The sequence below is a fragment of the Borostomias antarcticus genome (genome assembly GCF_949987555.1).
Source record: "Borostomias antarcticus genome assembly, chromosome: 9".
NCBI lineage: Eukaryota > Metazoa > Chordata > Actinopteri > Stomiiformes > Stomiidae > Borostomias > Borostomias antarcticus.
Window position 1 is genome coordinate 5,301,362 of NC_140242.1, and position 17,804 is coordinate 5,319,165.

A 17,804-nucleotide genomic window follows, 5' to 3' on the forward strand; every position below is an offset into this window, starting at 1 on the left:
GTATGAAACGTTCTGGTCTGTATGAAACGTTCTGGTCTCTATGAAACGTTCTGGTCTCTATGAAACGTTCTGGTCTGTATGAAACGTTCTGGTCTGTATGAAACGTTCTGGTCTGTATGAAACGTTCTGGTCTGTATGAAACGTTCTGGTCTCTATGAAACGTTCCGGTCTCTATGAAACGTTCTGGTCTGTATGAAACGTTCTGGTCTGTATGAAACGTTCTGGTCTGTATGAAACGTTTGGAGCACCAAGAATCCCAGAGCGTTGGATGCATGTTGAACAGGAAGTCACCTGGGTGGCGATCATCAAACGGATCCGGGTCAGCTTTGTGATATCCCTCCGTCTCCTTCTCAAACAGCTCAGAGACTCTGAGGACACAAACGCCATCACACAGTTATCACACCATCACACACCTATCACACACTTATCACACACTTATCACACACTTATCACACACTTATCACACCATCACACACTTATCACACCATCACACACTTATCACACCATCACACACCTATCACACACTTATCACACCATCACACACCTATCCCACACTTATCACACCTATCACACACTTATCACACCTATCACACACTTATCACACCATCACACACCTATCACACCATCACACACCTATCACACACCTATCACACACCTATCACACACCTATCACACCATCACACACCATAACACACCATCACACACTTATCACACCATCACACACTTATCACACCATCACACACCTATCACACACTTATCACACCATCACACACCTATCACACACCTATCACACACCTATCACACACTTATCACACACTTATCACACACTTATCACACACCTCACACACCTCACACACCTCACACACCTCACACACCTCACACACCTCACACACATCACACACATCACACACCTATCACACACCTATCACACACCTATCACACACTTATCACACCATCACACACTTATCACACCATCACACACTTATCACACACTTATCACACACTTATCACACCATCACACACTTATCACACACCATCACACACTTATCACACCATCACACACTTATCACACCATCACAACCTTACCACACCATCACAACTATGGTTACAAACAACAAATGTGTGGAAGTGTCAAGTGCGGCCTGTCAATCATTTCTGACTGACAGCTCTCTTTGACATGCCCACAAAACAAGGTGAGCTTGTAGAGGGGGAAATTTGGGTTTTAGTACTCAAATGACAGAATAACCAAAAGAAAACAGGTTGTCAGGTGCATCCTCCTGAGACCATCCTGACCTAGAGAGCTCGCCTGGGCTGCATTCAGAATGGCCTACTTCCATACTACACTATATAAGTGTCCAACCGATATGCTTTTAAGGCCGATCCGATTCCGATTTTAGGGATCGTTGCAGTGGCCGATACCGATACGACACTGATATTTTGGGCCGATATTTGTGGCCGATATGATTGGCCCGCTCAGAACCTAATCGGAGAGAAATGGTCAAAACGTAATCAGACAGAAATCGCTCAAGATAGTCCAGACTGATCTGCAGTGAAAAAAAAGTGAGCTCTCGAGCTCAGGATGGTCTCACGAGGCGGTCAGCTGGCCCTCCTAATGGCAAACATTCAACATAAAGTGGGAAAATGTCATTTGTAGGACTACGTATAGATGTGGTGGTATACGTTTTCTAGCCTCTCTTCAGTGAATGAAGTACCATCTAAACTGCTCTTTCCTGTCATTGGCTATTGATGTATATCATCTAATACAGAATTCTAACGATGTCAATTGGTAGGCTTTAAGATAATATGTAGCCAACTGGACCCGTTTGATTTGACTTGCTATGGAGAGTAGCAGACAGAGGGTTAGGGGTTCTAGGCTCCGGTTCACTCACTGGGTCAGGATGGAGACCAGCTCGTCTGTGCTGCTCTGCTGCTGCTGCTCCCATCTCTCCAGCAGGGAGGTCAGCTCTGCCTTGGCGTCCACAGCCTCCACCGCAGGAGCAGCCATGAGGACACCTTCCAGACGAGGAGAGGAGGCCGGGCAGACGGGTTTCAACAGCAGTGTTTGCTTACAGGAAAGCCCTGTTTCACATTGTGCTTAACAACAGGTGGCTTTCCTGACGTTAAACTGTCTGAAGCTTGACTGTGAATTGCAGTGCGAGTGCCGCCAGTCACAGATTGCTTGCTTGCTGGCTAGCCACTACTGAGACAGCTTGGTTGTTAGCTAGCTAGCTTGCTCGCATTATAGAATGAGGACAACGTAGCTAACGGTAGCTCAAGCAGCTTACTGACGGGGTTGATGAGCTTCTTTCGCTAACGTTAGCTTACCTTCTGTCTTCCCCGTGTTCTCGTTTCAATAGTTGTTAAGCTTGTTCAAAACGTGTCCACATTATTGATGACAGCTAGGCAACGTCAGCTAGGTAGTTAGCCAAGTTATAGTGGCTAGCTAGAAAGAAGCATGACCCGATACAACAGCCTCATGTCATGTCATGAAGCTAAGCTCCAAATTACCAATTTCAGTACATATAGCCTAAGCTCACCTTGACTTGCCCGCCTTTTAACCAAAATATGTCATTCACGCGTATAAATTGAGAATCTAGCACGAAGAAGGTTCCATAGCGAGCAACATTTTAAAAGTAATCGCGATTCGCCAGAACTTTCACATGCTTGTTTGGGCGACGTCACTGACGTGTGCACGTTGCGAACGTCAGAGACAAGGTTGCCAGGTGTTCTTTACTCCATCCCCCTAGCCTCGCCTCACCAGTCTCTGCTCGGGGAGAAGGGATCTATTTATGGTGCGTTCGTTTGTGGTCGCAGGTGGCAAGTCGCAAGTGGCAAAATACCTACCTCCGACCTGTGTGCATTCGAGCTATATACCATTATATCACAGTTACCTCGTTATATCTAGTGCATTCGAGCAACTGGGGGCTGAGAAACATATCCGAATTTGCGACGAGGAAGTGCGAGTTCATGCGGTGTTTTATTTAATAATTCCTAGTAGCAAGTCGCAATTTGCCACCTCCCAGTTATAAACGAACGCACCATTACTTCACTGCCTTAAGCCCGCCCCATCATCCGGCTCGAGCCTGTAGAGCCCGTCTCCAACATCCGCTAGCTTTATTTTTCCTTAACCGGTAGTTCTCCACGCATCTTCTTTTACAATTTTCGTCGGTGTTATGCCTGGTGATGCCATCGCGAATGTTATCTACTCGAAACTTCACCATGTGCAGCCTACAGTAAAAACATTACAACAACAGTTCGTATTTATGCGATGCGTCATCGCGCTTCCGCTCTAGACCGGCAAAACAACACCGGAGGAGAAAGGCCCCAGACTACCATCCCCCTATAAAGTTAGCAGTTCAGAAAATTGTTCAATGTCCTTATTTAAAAATCACACCCAGGAGCAGCAACAAGAAGCTAAACTAACAATTAACTTTTACAAGAAATAAGTAACAAACCCAGTGAATTGTTTGTTTGTGTGTGTGTGTGTGTGTGTGTGTGTGTGTGTGTGTGTGTGTGTGTGTGTGTGTGTGCGCGCGCTTGTGTGTGTGCCTGTGTGTGTGCCCTGCTGCCTGTAGGGGAAGCCAGACCCAGCAGCTGACTGGAGGGATCTGTAGCCTACTGGCCTGAAGCTTTCAACTTCTTAATTGTGATCTTTCACCACCAAATGTTTCATAAAAGTGAAATATATAGGCCTTTATGGTTCCTCATGCTGGACATGAGGTGATGAGTGTGAAGTTATAGGAGGAAATGCAGGCTTTACCAACAATTATTAGCTGACACCTTTAATAAAAGTGTGATGATGATGGTGATGATGAGGATGAGATAAATACAGCTGTAGTAGTGATGAAGTGGAAATGATGATAATGCTGATGATGATCCTGCTGCTTGTCCCTACAGGTCCTATTGGCTCTACAGCCCTACTGGTCCTACTGGCCCTACTGGTCTTACTGGTCCTACTGGCCCCACTGGTCCTACTGGTCCTACTGGCTCTACAGCCCTACTGGTCCTACTGGTCCTACTGGCTCTACAGCCCTACTGGCCCTACTGGTCCTACTGGTCCTACTGGCCCTACTGGCCCTACTGGTCCTACTGGTCCTACTAGCCCTACTGGTCCTACTGGCCCTACTGGTCCTACTGGCTCTACAGCCCTACTGGTCCTACTGGTCCTACTGGCTCTACAGCCCTACTGGTCCTATTGGTCCTACTGGCCCTACTGGCCCTACTGGTCCTACTGGCCCCACTGGTCCTACTGGCCCTACTGGTCCTACTGGTCCTACTGGCTCTACTGGTCCTACAGGCCCTACTGGTCTTACTGGCCCTACTGGTCACTCCACTTCAACATGTGCACTTGGACAGGAGGAGCCAGGATTCGAACTGATGACTCTATGGTCAATGGAAGATCCACTCTACCTCCTGAGACACCTACAACTGGATAGACCTACAACCAATCAGAGCAACGAAACGTGAGTTAGTCATCATATCAAGTGGGTACAGTCGTATCACACCTGCCCCATATTAAATAAACGGTTGTGATTGGCCCAACCAATATCTGGTCGGGTTGAAATCAGTTTGAACGGGTGGATGACCAGACTGATCTGTGGAGAGAAACAGAATGTGTGCTCACGTGATCAGGACGGCGATGCCAGGCTAGATATCATCACCACAGCAGCCTAATCAGAGCAGCCATGACCAGCCGTCAGAGTGCTGTGATTAGGATGAAGGACCCAGCGAGGGGCAGAGCTGCAGAGAGAGACTGAACCCTCACCCAGCACTGCTGACAGGCAAGCATAGAGAGAGAGAGAGATGATCGGTCATAGATGATAGATCATAAGGAGAGAGAGGATAGGAAGCTTGTGGTGACCATATGTCCCCAGCCTTGATGCCACTGTCTCTCTGTGGGGAGCAGAGAGGCTCACAGCAGCAGGAATGACCCCAACCACAGGGGGCGCCCTCAGCCCTGCTCCTCCTCCTTAACCTAACCCTGCTACTCCCACTAGCACCCCTCTTCCTCTCTACCCCCCTTTCTCCTAAATAGCATTGAACCAGGGGAGACAAATGGCTTGTCACTGCTCCACTCTCTCTCTCCTCTCTCTGCCCGTCTCCTCCTCCCTCCCTCCCTCCCTCTCTCCCCCCCTCTCTCTGCTTCTCTCCTCCTCCTCCCTCCCTCTCTCTCTCCTCTCTCTCTGCCTGTCTCCCCCCCCCTCTCTGCCTCTCTCCTCCTCCTCCCTCCTCTCTCTGCCTCTCTCCTCCTCCCTCCTCCTCCCTCCCTCTCTCTCTCCTCTCTCTCTGCCTCTCTCCTCCTCCTCCCTCTCTCTTCTCTCTCTCTGCCTGTCTCCCCCCTCTCTCTCCTCTCTCTGCCTGTCTCCTCTCTCTCTCCTCTCTCTCTGCCTGCCCCCTCTCTCTCTGCCTCTCTCCTCTCTCTGCCTGTCTCCCCCCTCTCTCTCCTCTCTCTCTGCCTGCCCCCCTCTCTCTCTGCCTCTCTCCTCCTCCCTCCATCTCTCTCTCCTCTCTCTATCTGTCTCCTCCTCCTCCCTCTCTCTCCTCTCTCTCTGCCTGCCCCCCTATCTCTCTGCCTCTCTCCTCCTCCCTCCCTCTCTCTCTCCTCTCTCTGCCTGTCTCCCCGCTCTCTCTCCTCTCTCTCTGCCTGCCCCCCTCTCTCTCTGCCTGTCTCCTCCTCCCTCTCTCCTATCTCTCTGCCTGTCCCCCTCTCTCTCTCTGCCTTTCTCCTCCTCCTCCCTCCCCCTCTCTCTCCTCTCTCTCTGTCTGTTTCCTCCTCCTCCCTCTCTCTCCCGTGTTCTTTTCTCAGTGCCACAGTTAATTTCACACCAATACAGCCAGTTGAGTTCTGCCTGGGTCCACTTCCATCAGCCCCCTTCACCCATTTGCAGACTGAAGAACAGAACAGTGCTGAGTAAGGAGATAGTCCATGACGAGAGAGAGGAGATGCAATAGAGAGAGAGAGAGAGAGAGAGAGTCAAGGAAGGAGAGGTAGACAGAAGAAGAGGGGAGAATTAGGTTGTCTCATTAAGGAGATGTGTTACTCTTTGATAGTTTGTGTTAGAAAGAGAAGGTGAAGCGTTTGCTTGAAAATTTTACAACTGGTGGCCAAGGGCTGCGTCTGCTTTCTAAAACAAGTGACTAAGAGCATCGTCTAGTGCTGAAGGCAAAGTGCAAGAATAGCAATCTAAAATACAATAGGTGCTTAAGAGGGAGGATTGTTGTAGTACTTCTTGAAGAGGTGAGTTTTGAGCCTGCAATGAAAGATGGGCAGCGACTCTGCTGTCTTGACGTCAGTGGGCAGTTCGTTCCACCACTGCGGGGCCAGGACAGAGAAGAGCCGTGACCATGGGGTCAGGACAGAGAAGAGCCCTGACCATGGGGTCAGGACAGAGAAGAGCCCTGACCATGGGGTCAGGACAGAGAAGAGCCGTGACCATGGGGTCAGGACAGAGAAGAGCCCTGACCATGGGGTCAGGACAGAGAAGAGCCATGACGGTGTCGATCGACCACAGGGGCCTCAGAGTGACAGGGCAACCAGTCGCCCCGAGGGAGCAGAGCGTAGCGGTCGGGAGGGGGTGTAGGGGTTGCCAAATAGATTGACATTATAAATGAATTATATGAATCATGATAAATTCCTTACCAAAATAATATAGAGTCAGGTTATGAATATAGAGTTGGTTGTTCAACAGGTGAGGTTGAGACACACCAGAGGAAACATGGCCTGGCCTCCCTGGAGCCATCGTCTTCTCATAGTGATGCTTGGTAACGAGGCAACATTGTTCAGATGTAACATCCAGGCCAAAAAAGCACAGTGAGTTGAACTCGAGCCCGATGAATTGTAAGCAGAACTGTTGTGTGCTGATAGAAAACTGCGATGGGCCAGGAGAGAAAGGGAAGAAGGAGGAGAGGAAACTGGCTTCACTCCTGTGGTGTTTGTTTCACACCCCGTTCTCCGTTCACCAGCAGATGGTCTAGGGGGGGCAAACCCCCACCCCCAACCCTGCATCTCCCCTCCTTACCCCCGAACCACACCACAAACACCCATCCCCCAACGCCCACCAGAGCAGAGCACCTCTCCTTCTCCTCTACCCCCCTAACCAGCCTCTCACTGGGGCAGAGACACTGGGATGGACTGGGGGGTAGCAGATACCATCTGGGTGGGGAAACTTAATCCCTTGTGACCTGCCATCCTGGCGTCAGTCGCACCTTGTTGTTCCTGCGTCGTCATGGTTAGGGACCCCCGGTCAGTAGGGGAGAGGCCCCAGGGCCAATCAGGGCCCTGGGTCAGTAGGGGAGAGGCCCCAGGGCCAATCAGGGCCCTGGGTCACTAGGGGAGAGGCCCCAGTGCCAATCAGGGCCCTGGGTCAGTAGGGGAGTGATGACTCTGAAGTGGATGATGGAGCGCAGCGGTTTCTTAGCTGAGGGCAGAGTTGGTCTCTTTCTCAGGAAGGGGGAGGTAATGTCCTTTCCCTGACCATGGACCTGTATGGAGGCCCTGTAAACTGCTCCCCCAGCGCCCACAGGGACCCGCTGGGACACGAGGGGGGCGTCCTGTTGGGGGGATGGGGGGCGGGACCTAAGAAGCAATAGGTGGCAAGAGGAGGGGAGGAGGGGAGAGATAAAAGAGGGAAGGGGAGAGGATGAGGGGAGGAGGGGAGAGAGAGAGGTGGAGGAGGGGGGAGAGAGTGGGAGGAGGGGAGGAGGGGAGAGAGAGGGGGAGGAGGGGGGAGAGAGAGGGGGAGGAGGGGGGAGAGAGTGGGAGGAGGGGAGGAGGGGGGAGAGAGAGGGGGAGGAGGGGGGAGAGAGAAGGGGAGGTAGCGGTGGCCGGAGGCCCTGCTGGGATCACACGGAGGGAGCTTCTTAATCCCTTTTTACTTGGACAAGAGATTAAGGGATTCCTGCTTTATTTCTCTCTCTATCCTGCTGTGTCTAGTTTCCCAACAATGGCCCCTGCTGGAGAGTGAGTCGTATTTCTGAGGCTCTGGGAGAGAGATGTGGCTCGAATCCCACATGTTCTCGTGTCTCTTACTGCCTACTAGTCACCCATCAGATTATCCCCACTTTACCTGCTCTACAACATCAGGAGGATTCGCCCTTTCTTTACTGGCGAAATGGCGCAGGTGCTCATCCAGGCTCTTGTAATCTCTCGCCTGGTCTACTGCAACTCCCTCCTTGCTGGGGCCCTGGTGACAGCCATTAAACCTCTAGAGCTTGTCCAGAAAGCTACTGCTCGCCTGGTGTTCAACCACCCCAAGTTCTCCCACACAGCCTCCAGTCTCTGTTCTCTACACTGGCTCCCTGTAGCAGCTGTCATCCAGTTTAAAACTCTGGTACTAGCCTACAGGGCAATGAAAGGACAGCCCCCTCCTACCTCCAGGCCATGGACAAACCCTACACCCCCTCCCAACCACTATGCTCTGCTACTTCGGGGCGATTGGTTGCTCCGTCAATCCGAGGCCCCTGTGGTCGATCGACACGGTCACGGTTCTTCTCTGTCCTGGCCCCGCAGTGGTGGAACGAACTGCCCACTGATGTCAGGACAGGAGTCGCTGCCCATCTTTCACCACAGGCTCCAAACTCACCTCAGGGTTGGCTGTAGCTCAGTTGGTAGAGCGGATCGTTCAATGATCGGAGGTTCGAATCCCAGCTCCGACTGTCCACAAGTCGAAGTGTCCTTGAGCAAGACACCTAACCCCAGATTGCTCCCAATGAGCAGGTGAGCACCTTGCATGGCAGCTACCGCCATTGGTGTGTGAATGTGTGTGTGAATGGGTGAATGAGAGGCCATTGTAAAGCGCTTTGAGTGCCGCTAAGGTGGAAAAGCGCTATATAAGTGCAGTCCATTTACCTCTTGAAGAAGAACTACCAGGATCCTACCTCTTAAAGCACCTATTGTATTAATATTTTGCTACTCATGCACTTTCTCTTTAGCACAAGATTATGCTCTTAGTCACTTGTTTTAGAAAGGAGATGCCCTTGTGAGTAGTAGTACACTGACTACCTACAGTACGTTAAATACAATTATTATAAGTCTCTTTGGATAAAAGTGTGTACTAAATGACTAGTGACCTGTAATGTGCTCTGTTTCCTGACCAGGCTGTCCTCAACACAGCAGCGGGTCAGCCCCCATCTCAGCCCCCCAGCCAGGGGCCTAGACTACTGGTTCTCTAGGACCTAGCCGAGCCTAGGATCCTGGTTCTCTAGTTGGACTCATTACTCTAGCTCCTTACTCTAAATAGAGACTCATTACTCTAGCTCCATACTCTAAATAGACTCATTACTCTAGCTCCATACTCTAAATAGACTCATTACTCTAGCTCCATACTCTAAATAGACTCATTACTCTAGCTCCATACTCTAAATAGACTCATTACTCTAGCTCCATATTCTAAATAGAGACGCATTACTCTAGCTCCATACTCTAAATAGACTCATTACTCTAGCTCCATACTCTAAATAGACTCATTACTCTAGCTCCATACTCTAAATAGAGACGCATTACTCTAGCTCCATACTCTAAATAGAAACTCACTACTCTAGCTCCATACTCTAAATAGAGACGCATTACTCTAGCGTCATACTTTCTAGAGCTGGATGAAAGTGGAGGAGAGGAGAGAGAAGGGAGTTGCAAAGTTGAGTCAAAGTTTCTTTCCTGCAACCTTCGCCCTTTAGGTCAGCAGGGGTCAGGTTGGTGGTCTGACTGCAGACATACACTCTCTGGGCACACACTCACACACACACACACACAAGCACACACACACACGCACACACACGCACGCACACACACGCACACACACGCACACACACACAGACACGCATGCACACACACACGCACACGCACGCACGCACGCACACACACACACACACACACACACACACACACACACACACACACACACACACACACACACACACACACACACACACACACACAAGGAGGTGGAAGATGGCTGCCAGTTGGTTTCCAGTCTAGATGCCATCTCAGGGCCTCAGAAAGGTGTTGGCTGATTAATATTTATGAAGAGGGGAACAGTTGTGTTTTTGTGCCGGCCTGTGCGACGGCCAGGGGGCGGAATCTATTACCGCTGGACCGGGGAAGAAAGAGGGAGACGGACCAGTGAAAGAGAGACTGGGGACCGCTAACAAAGGACGGACCGGCCTTCTCTCCCTTCCTTCAAAAGGGGGAGAAAGAGGAGGCAGAGGAGAGGAGAGGAGAGGAGGGTGATATCAGTGTTTCTTGTCTGTGTGGAGACTTTCTCAAGCTTGAAAAATGCTCTGAGCTTGATCCAAAGCCCACGCCCCTGTCACCATGGACACCAGCCACATCACCATATGTTTGGACTCTGGAATATTCAAATGTGATTTAATTAGATTAGGATGAGGCCGTTTTGATGTCCCAGCAAAAAGGAGCCCACAATTTGTTTGGTGTTTGTCTGCTAGGCCTGAACTATGGTTAGTGATTGAGAACAGACAGAGAAGGGTTAGACATTCCAGAAGCTTCCCATCGGAGATCTTTACAGGGGAGGATTTTGATCAAGTGACTCCTTCTCTCGACTCAGGCCCTGCTACTCTAGACTCAGGCCCTGCTACTCTAGACTCAGGCCCTGCTACTCTCCTAGTCTAGACTCAGGCCCTGCTACTCTCCTAGTCTAGACTCAGGCCCTGCTACTCTCCTAGTCTAGACTCAGGCCCTGGTACTCTAGACTCAGGCCCTGGTACTCTCCTAGTCTAGACTCAGGCCCTGGTACTCTCCTAGTCTAGACTCAGGCCCTGCTACTCTCCTAGTCTAGACTCAGGCCCTGGTACTCTCCTAGTCTAGACTCAGGCCCTGGTACTCTCCTAGTCTAGACTCAGGCCCTGGTACTCTAGACTCAGGCCCTGGTACTCTCCTAGTCTAGACTCAGGCCCTGCTACTCTCCTAGTCTAGACTCAGGCCCTGCTACTCTCCTAGTCTAGACTCAGGCCCTGGTACTCTCCTAGACTAGACTCAGGCCCTGGTACTCTAGACTCAGGCCCTGGTACTCTCCTAGTCTAGACTCAGGCCCTGGTACTCTAGACTCAGGCCCTGCTACTCTCCTAGTCTAGACTCAAGCCCTGCTACCCTCCTAGTCTAGACTCAGGCCCTGCTACTCTCCTAGTCTAGACTCAGGCCCTGCTACTCTCCTAGTCTAGACTCAGGCCCTGCTACTCTCCTAGTCTAGAACTCAAGCCCTGCTACTCTCCTAGTCTAGACTCAGGCCCTGGTACCTTCAACTACCACACTAAGGTACATTCGGCATTCAGTCGAGGACTCACCACTAAAATAATTTTAAAGTCTAAACTGCACAGTCCCGTCTCTGCACTGTCCTGTCCAGTCCTGTCTTGCACTGTCCTGTCCAGTCCCGTCTCTGCACTGCCCTGTCCAGTCCTGTCTTGTACTGTCCTGTCCAGTCCCGTCTCTGCACTGCCCTGTCCAGTCCTGTCTTGCACTGTCCTGTCCAGTCCTGTCTCTGCACTGCCCTGTCCAGTCCTGTCTTGCACTGTTCTGTCCAGTCCTGTCTTGCACTGTCCTGTCCAGTCCTGCCTTGCACTGCCCTGTCCAGTCCTGTCTTGCACTGTCCTGTCCAGTCCTGTCTCTGCACTGTCCTGTCCAGTCCTGTCTTGCACTGTTCTGTCCAGTCCTGTCTTGCACCCTGTCTAATGTTGTCTATCCATTAGTGTTGTGCACCAACTGACCAGAACAAAAATCCTCATATGTTTAAAATCCTACCTGGCAAAATCAATTCTGATTTGATTCTGAAAAATCACTGTTGTTTGCAGTCTGTTGATCTGTCTATCGTGATACTTTAAAGACCTGCCCACTCTCTTCCCTGCCCTCTCCCCCTTGTGTCTGTCTGTCTGTCTGTCTGTCTGTCTGTCTGTCTGTCTGTCTGTCTGTCTGTCTGTCTGTCTGTCTGTCTGTGTGTCTGTCTGTCTGTCTGTTATTGTTGATAGACTAAGGATCGTAGCCAGCCAGCTAGTGTGAGAGCTGGTAATATATTTCAAGCAGAAAGTCAGGCAGAACAATACTGAAGCAGTCCGCCTCCTCTCTGGGTGCCATTCAACCCTCAGCCAATCACAGTGGCCAGCAGCTCCTGGCCTGGCCCTCTCTATTCACTCTCCCCCCTCCTTAAATGACAAAGTCCGTCCTGGCTCTGGTGACTCCCCCCATAGAGAACTCCTCCCATATCTGACCCCAGCCCTCCCCCTCCTCCCACACCGCCCCCCAATTTGACACAGTCCTCAACTCCATCATCATCATCATCATCATCATCCACTCCCCTGGACCCCCTGTACCCCCACCTCCATCCCCCCTGGACCCCCACCTCCACCCCCCTGGACTCCCAGCCTGTAGACAGAAAGGCAGCCATTTGCCTGGTTTGAGGACACAAGGTGCAGTTATTAGTCTGAGGGACCTCTAGGGTCACCCCAAGATAGACACCCACAGACAAACAGACAGACATGTATATATCAGATCCTCTAGACTAGCCGGTATGGTTGTCATCTACTAGCCTGTATGTATGCGTAAGTGGGGCGAGGTCTATCGATCACACGGACCAGAGGATTGATAAATATTGAAATGTCCTAATTAAACTCTGAAGCTGCTTGAACCCAATAATCAAACATTGGATTCTGCTGGTTGGGTCCAGTGAGTCTGGAGAGGCAGACTGGGGATCAGCCAGGCTGAGTGATGTCTCCACACACGGACTGGAATGGCTGAAAACAGCACAACTACAGTGTGAAAGCAAATAGTTACACAACAACTCTCTCTGTCTGCCTCCACTATGCTCTCACAGCTCAGAGCTGCTGAATGGTGTGTGTGTGTGTGTGTGTGTGTGTGTGTGTGTGTGTGTGTGTGTGTGTGTGCGTGTGAGTGCGTGTGAGTGTGTGCGCGTGCGTGCATGCATGCATGCGTGTGAGTGTGTGTGTGTGTGTGCGTGCATGCGTGTGTGTGTGTGTGTGCATGCGTGCGTGTGTGTGAGTGTGTGTGTGTGGAGTGAAGTAGAGTATATATGCTTTATTTATCCCTTAGGGGAAGATGTTGAACGTCTCTGAGGACAGATTCACGCTGATGATGAGGTAGAAGACATGAATAATGTATGGCCGCTGTTTGATGTCCGAGCAGGGAGAGAGCTCTGTGAGAGGACCAGAGAGGGGCGGGGCGTGAGGGGGTTCTGCTCTGCTCTGTGAGGCCAAGGTGGGGAGAACGCAATTATGAATCATGGTCCATCCTCAGGCAGCTTTCCCACAGAGAATCAGGAATCAAGTCATGAAAGTCCAGGATTATGATTCATGAATAACCCTCCACTAGCCTGCGTGCACACCCACTCCTAATGTCTGTCCCTGCTTCTGACTGTCTGTGCCTGAGGTCTGTTTGTGTCCATGGTCAGTCTGTGGCCTGTCTGTGGTCTGTCTGTGTCTATGGCCTGTCTGTGGTCTGTCTGTGTCTGTGGCCTGTCTGTGTCTATGGCCTGTCTGTGGCCTGTCTGTGTCTATGGCCTGTCTGTGGTCTGTCTGTGTCTGTGGCCTGTCTGTGTCTATGGCCTGTCTGTGGCCTGTCTGTGTCTATGGCCTGTCTGTGGCCTGTCTGTGTCTATGGCCTGTCTGTGGTCTGTCTGTGTCTGTGGCCTGTCTGTTGTCTGTCTGTGTCTGTGGTCTGTCTGTATTCTGTGTCTGTGGTCTGTTTGTGGTCTATTGGTGCCTAGTGTCTGTCTGTGTCTGTGGTCTGTGTTTGTAGTCTGTCTGTATGTGGTCTGTGTCTGTGGTCTGTCTGTCTGGCAGTGATCTGTCTGTGTATGTGGTCTTCTGTGTCTGTGGTCTGTCTGTGGTCTGTCTGTGTCTCTCTGTGTGTCAGTGGTCTGTCTGTGTCTGTGATCTGTCTGTGGTCTGTGTCTGTGGTCTGTCAGTGGTCTGTCTGTGTCTATCTGTCTGTCTGTGTCAGTGGTCTGTCTGTGTCTGTTGTCTGTGTTTGTGGTCTGTATGTGTCTCTCTGTTTGTCTGTGTCAGTGGTCTGTGTGTCTGTGGTCTGTGTTTGTGGTCTGTTTGTGGTTCGCGGCCTGTCTGTGGTCTGTCTGTTGTCTGTGTCTGTGGTCTGTGTCTGTGGTCCTTCTGTGGTCTGTGTCTGTGGTCTGTCTGTGGTCTGTGTCTGTGGTCTGTCTGTGGTCTGTGTCTGTGGTCCTTCTGTGGTCTGTGTCTGTGGTCTGTCTGTGGTCTGTGTCTGTGGTCTGTCTGTGGTCTGTCTGTCTGTCAGTCAATCTGTGGCCGGTCTCTGATCCAGGCGGCGCTCTCACAGTGCCCTTCTGGCTGACCTCTAGGCCCATGGTGCCCTTCTGGCTGACCTCTAGGCCCATGGTGCCCTTCTGGCTGACCTCTAGGCCCATGGTGCCCTCTGGCTGACCTCTAGGCCCATGATGTTGATAGAGCTCAGCTAGCCATGTCCCTCCCCAGTCCTCAGGTCATCTGACAGGCCGGGTCTCTCCCAGGGGCACCAGCGTCTTCCCGCCATGCAGACACGTTGGAGCCGTGACAGGACAGCTCAGCCAATGGGAAGGCAGGCCAGGCCAGTGTCTGGGACAGCACATCCAGACCCCTATCTCACCAGGAATGCTGGGAATGTGGCAAGCTAGCTCTGGAGTTCTGGTGGTGTCATGGTGAGAGTAGGGTGGTATCAGCAGGGTGATATCAGCAGGGTGGTATCAGCAGGGTAATATCAGCAGGGTGGTATCAGCAGGGTAATATCAGCAGGGTGGTATCATGGTGAGAGCACGGTGATATCAGCAGGGTGATATCAGCAGGGTGGTATCAGCAGGGTGATATCATGGTAAGAGCAGGATGATATCATGGTGAGAGCACGGAGATATCAGCAGGGTGATATCAGCAGGGTGGTATCAGCAGGGTGATATCAGCAGGGTGGTATCAGCAGGGTGGTATCAGCAGGGTAATATCAGCAGGGTGGTATCAGCAGGGTAATATCAGCAGGGTGGTATCATGGTGAGAGCAGGGTGATATCAGCAGGGTGGTATCAGCAGGGTGATATCAGCAGGGTGGTATCATGGTGAGAGCACGGTGATATCAGCAGGGTGATATCAGCAGGGTGGTATCAGCAGGGTGATATCAGCAGGGTGGTATCATGGTGAGAGCAGGGTAATATCAGCAGGGTGATATCCTGGCACCAGCAGGGTGATATCAGCAAGTTCATTGTTATTGTTTAATTTTTAAATGTCTCTTTTATAATGCACTTTACTTTGACTGTATCTCAATTGTTACTTATGTTTTTGTTTTTAATGTCTCCTTTGTAAAGCACTTTGAACTGCATTGTATGTCACGAAAGGTGCTCTATAAATAAAGTGTATTGCTATGATTATGATTATAATTATGATTATTATTATTATTATTATTATTACAGTGGTATCATGCTGAGACAGAGAGCAGGTTTGGTTAGGGTTAAGCCCCATCTGTCTGTCTATCTATCTATCTATCTATCTATCTATCTATCTATCTATCTATCTATCTATCTATCTATCTATCTATCTATCTATCTATCTGTCTATCTGTCTATCTGTCTATCTGTCTGTCTGTCTGTCTGTCTATCTATCTATCTACTATGCACTCAGAGCATTAGCCAGGGGGCATTGATAAGCCAGAGGGAGAGAAGAGGAGCGTCAGATCAATAAAGAATGAGTGTGTGTGCAGAGTGCTGCCTATCTCAGAATATAGATGCCTGTTCATTGTCTTTCATCTGTCTTTCTCTCTGAGACTGGGCTGAGCTTATAAAGGAGATGGGAGACTTTTCTTCCCTCTCTACTCCCCCTCCCTCTGTCTCTCTCCCCTCTCCTGTGGAACAGGGTTAAGGTAGAACATGATTAGAGACAGGGTTAAGGTAGAATGTGATTAGAGACAGGGTTAAGGTAGAATGTGATTAGAACAAGGGTTGGGTTAGAATGTGATTAGAGACAGGGTTAGGTTAGAATGTGATTAGAGACAGGTTTAAGGTAGAATGTAATTAGAGACAGGGTTAAGGTAGAATGTGATTAGAGCCAGGGTTAAGGTAGAACGTGATTAGAGCCAGGGTTAAGGTAAAACGTGATTAGAGCCAGGGTTAAGGTAGAATGTGATTAGAGAATGTGATTAGAACCAGGGTTAAAGGACAATGCTCGTTTTTGACAACCTGGACCTTATTTACGACATATTATAAGATGTTTGACTCACCGAGATCACTTTGGTGTACTTCGGAGGCATGTAGAAGAAATTTATTATTTATTATTCTATCTTGATGAATCGCTAGTTGTGCTTACACAGAGCATAGGCCTGTTGTGTTTTTCACATGCCACGATCTTTAGAAACGTCTTTCGAAACGAAATAGCTTCCTCACTTGCTCCAGCACGCTGTGCGCATGCGTGCTGGAGCAAGTGAGGAAGCTATTTTGTGTCTAAAGACGTTTCTAAAGATCATATTACAGAGGCATGTGAAAAACAACACAACAGGCCTATGCTCTATGTAAGCACAACTAGCGATTCATCAAGACAGATTGATGAAAACAACCGTTTCGCGGCAGAAAATAGATTTTTAGAAACTGCATTCTAAGTGCCCCGACCACCGCCATTGCATGGATATACTGGCTCGCGCTGGATTTTAAATTTCTTCTACATGCCTCCGAACTACACCAAAGTGATCTCGGTGAGTCAAACGTCTTATAATATGTCGTAAATAAGGTCCAGGTTGTCAAAAACGAGCATTGTCCTTTAAGGTAGAGTGTGATTAGAACCAGGGTTAAGGTAGAGTGTGATTAGAACCAGGTTTAAGGTAGAATGTGATTAGAGAAACGATCGGCTTGTTTTCAGGGTTCCTCGTGTGCATTCTGAACATGGTAGATCTGCTTTTGTCCATGATGCTCCTTATACCTGGAATACTCTACAACAGACTCTAAAGCTTGAGGTACTTCCTTCAGTCACAGAGTTTAAATCCATGGCTCTCTGCATTTGTACTTCGACCTGTAACTGTTTTTAATTATTATTATTATTATTATTATTGTATACTGTACTTGTTCTGTTGTTATTTGTGTATCTGTGTGAACTCGTCAACACTGGAAATTAGGGAAATCTCAGTGATTTACGAGTATAAATAAAGGTTTGAAATTAAATGAAAATGCTGCTGTTGTCCACTGGAGCGTGTATGGTCAGTCTGTCTGTCTGGTTACCCACTGGACTGTGCATGGGTGTGAGAAATTGTGACACCACATTACTAATCTACTAATTGAACAAGAGAGGAGAAGATTCAGCCAGATTGAAGATGCCTGTAGCCTGCTCTAGCTCCTACGTGGTCGCAGCTAATTGCCAATTGACTGCCTGTGACTCTAGCTAATGTAGAGCTGCCTGTGAGTCTGGCTAATGTAGAGCTGCCTGTGAGTCTAGCTAATGTAGAGCTGCCTGTGAGGCTAGCTACCGTAGCACTGCCTGTGAGTCTGGCTAATGTAGCGCTGCCTGTGAGACTAGCTAATATAGTGCTGCCTGTGAGTCTGGCTAATTAACGTAGAGCTGCCTGTGAGTCTAGCTAATGTAGAGCTGCCTGTGAGTCTAGCTAACGCAGTGCTGCCTGTGAGTCTATCTAACGCAGTGCTGTCTGTGAGTCTAGCTAATGTAGCACTGCCTGTGAGTATAGCTAATGTAGCGCTGCCTGTGAGTCTAGCTAATGTAGAGCTGCCTGTGAGTCTGGCTAAAGTAGCGCTGGCTATGAGTCTGGCTAATGTAGAACTGCCTGTGAGTGAAGCTAATGTATAGCTGCCTGTG

The 17,804-nt window shown here is 49.8% G+C and overlaps 1 protein-coding gene across 1 annotated transcript in view; it reads right to left on the reverse strand.

The window, feature by feature from the left end:
- The window catches only part of LOC311313435 (DDB1- and CUL4-associated factor 1-like), a 33,729-nt gene extending 31,078 nt beyond the window's left edge, over positions 1 to 2,651 (reverse strand). The window contains exons 1-3 of the mRNA XM_084443560.1: positions 2,538 to 2,651; positions 1,890 to 2,013; positions 292 to 368 (exon numbers count right to left, since the gene is read on the reverse strand). Of these exons, the coding sequence (XP_084299686.1) occupies positions 292 to 368; positions 1,890 to 2,005 (193 nt within the window). The 5' untranslated portion in view covers positions 2,006 to 2,013; positions 2,538 to 2,651. The remainder of the gene's footprint in view (positions 1 to 291; positions 369 to 1,889; positions 2,014 to 2,537) is intronic.
- Positions 2,652 to 17,804: the final 15,153 nt, after the last annotated feature.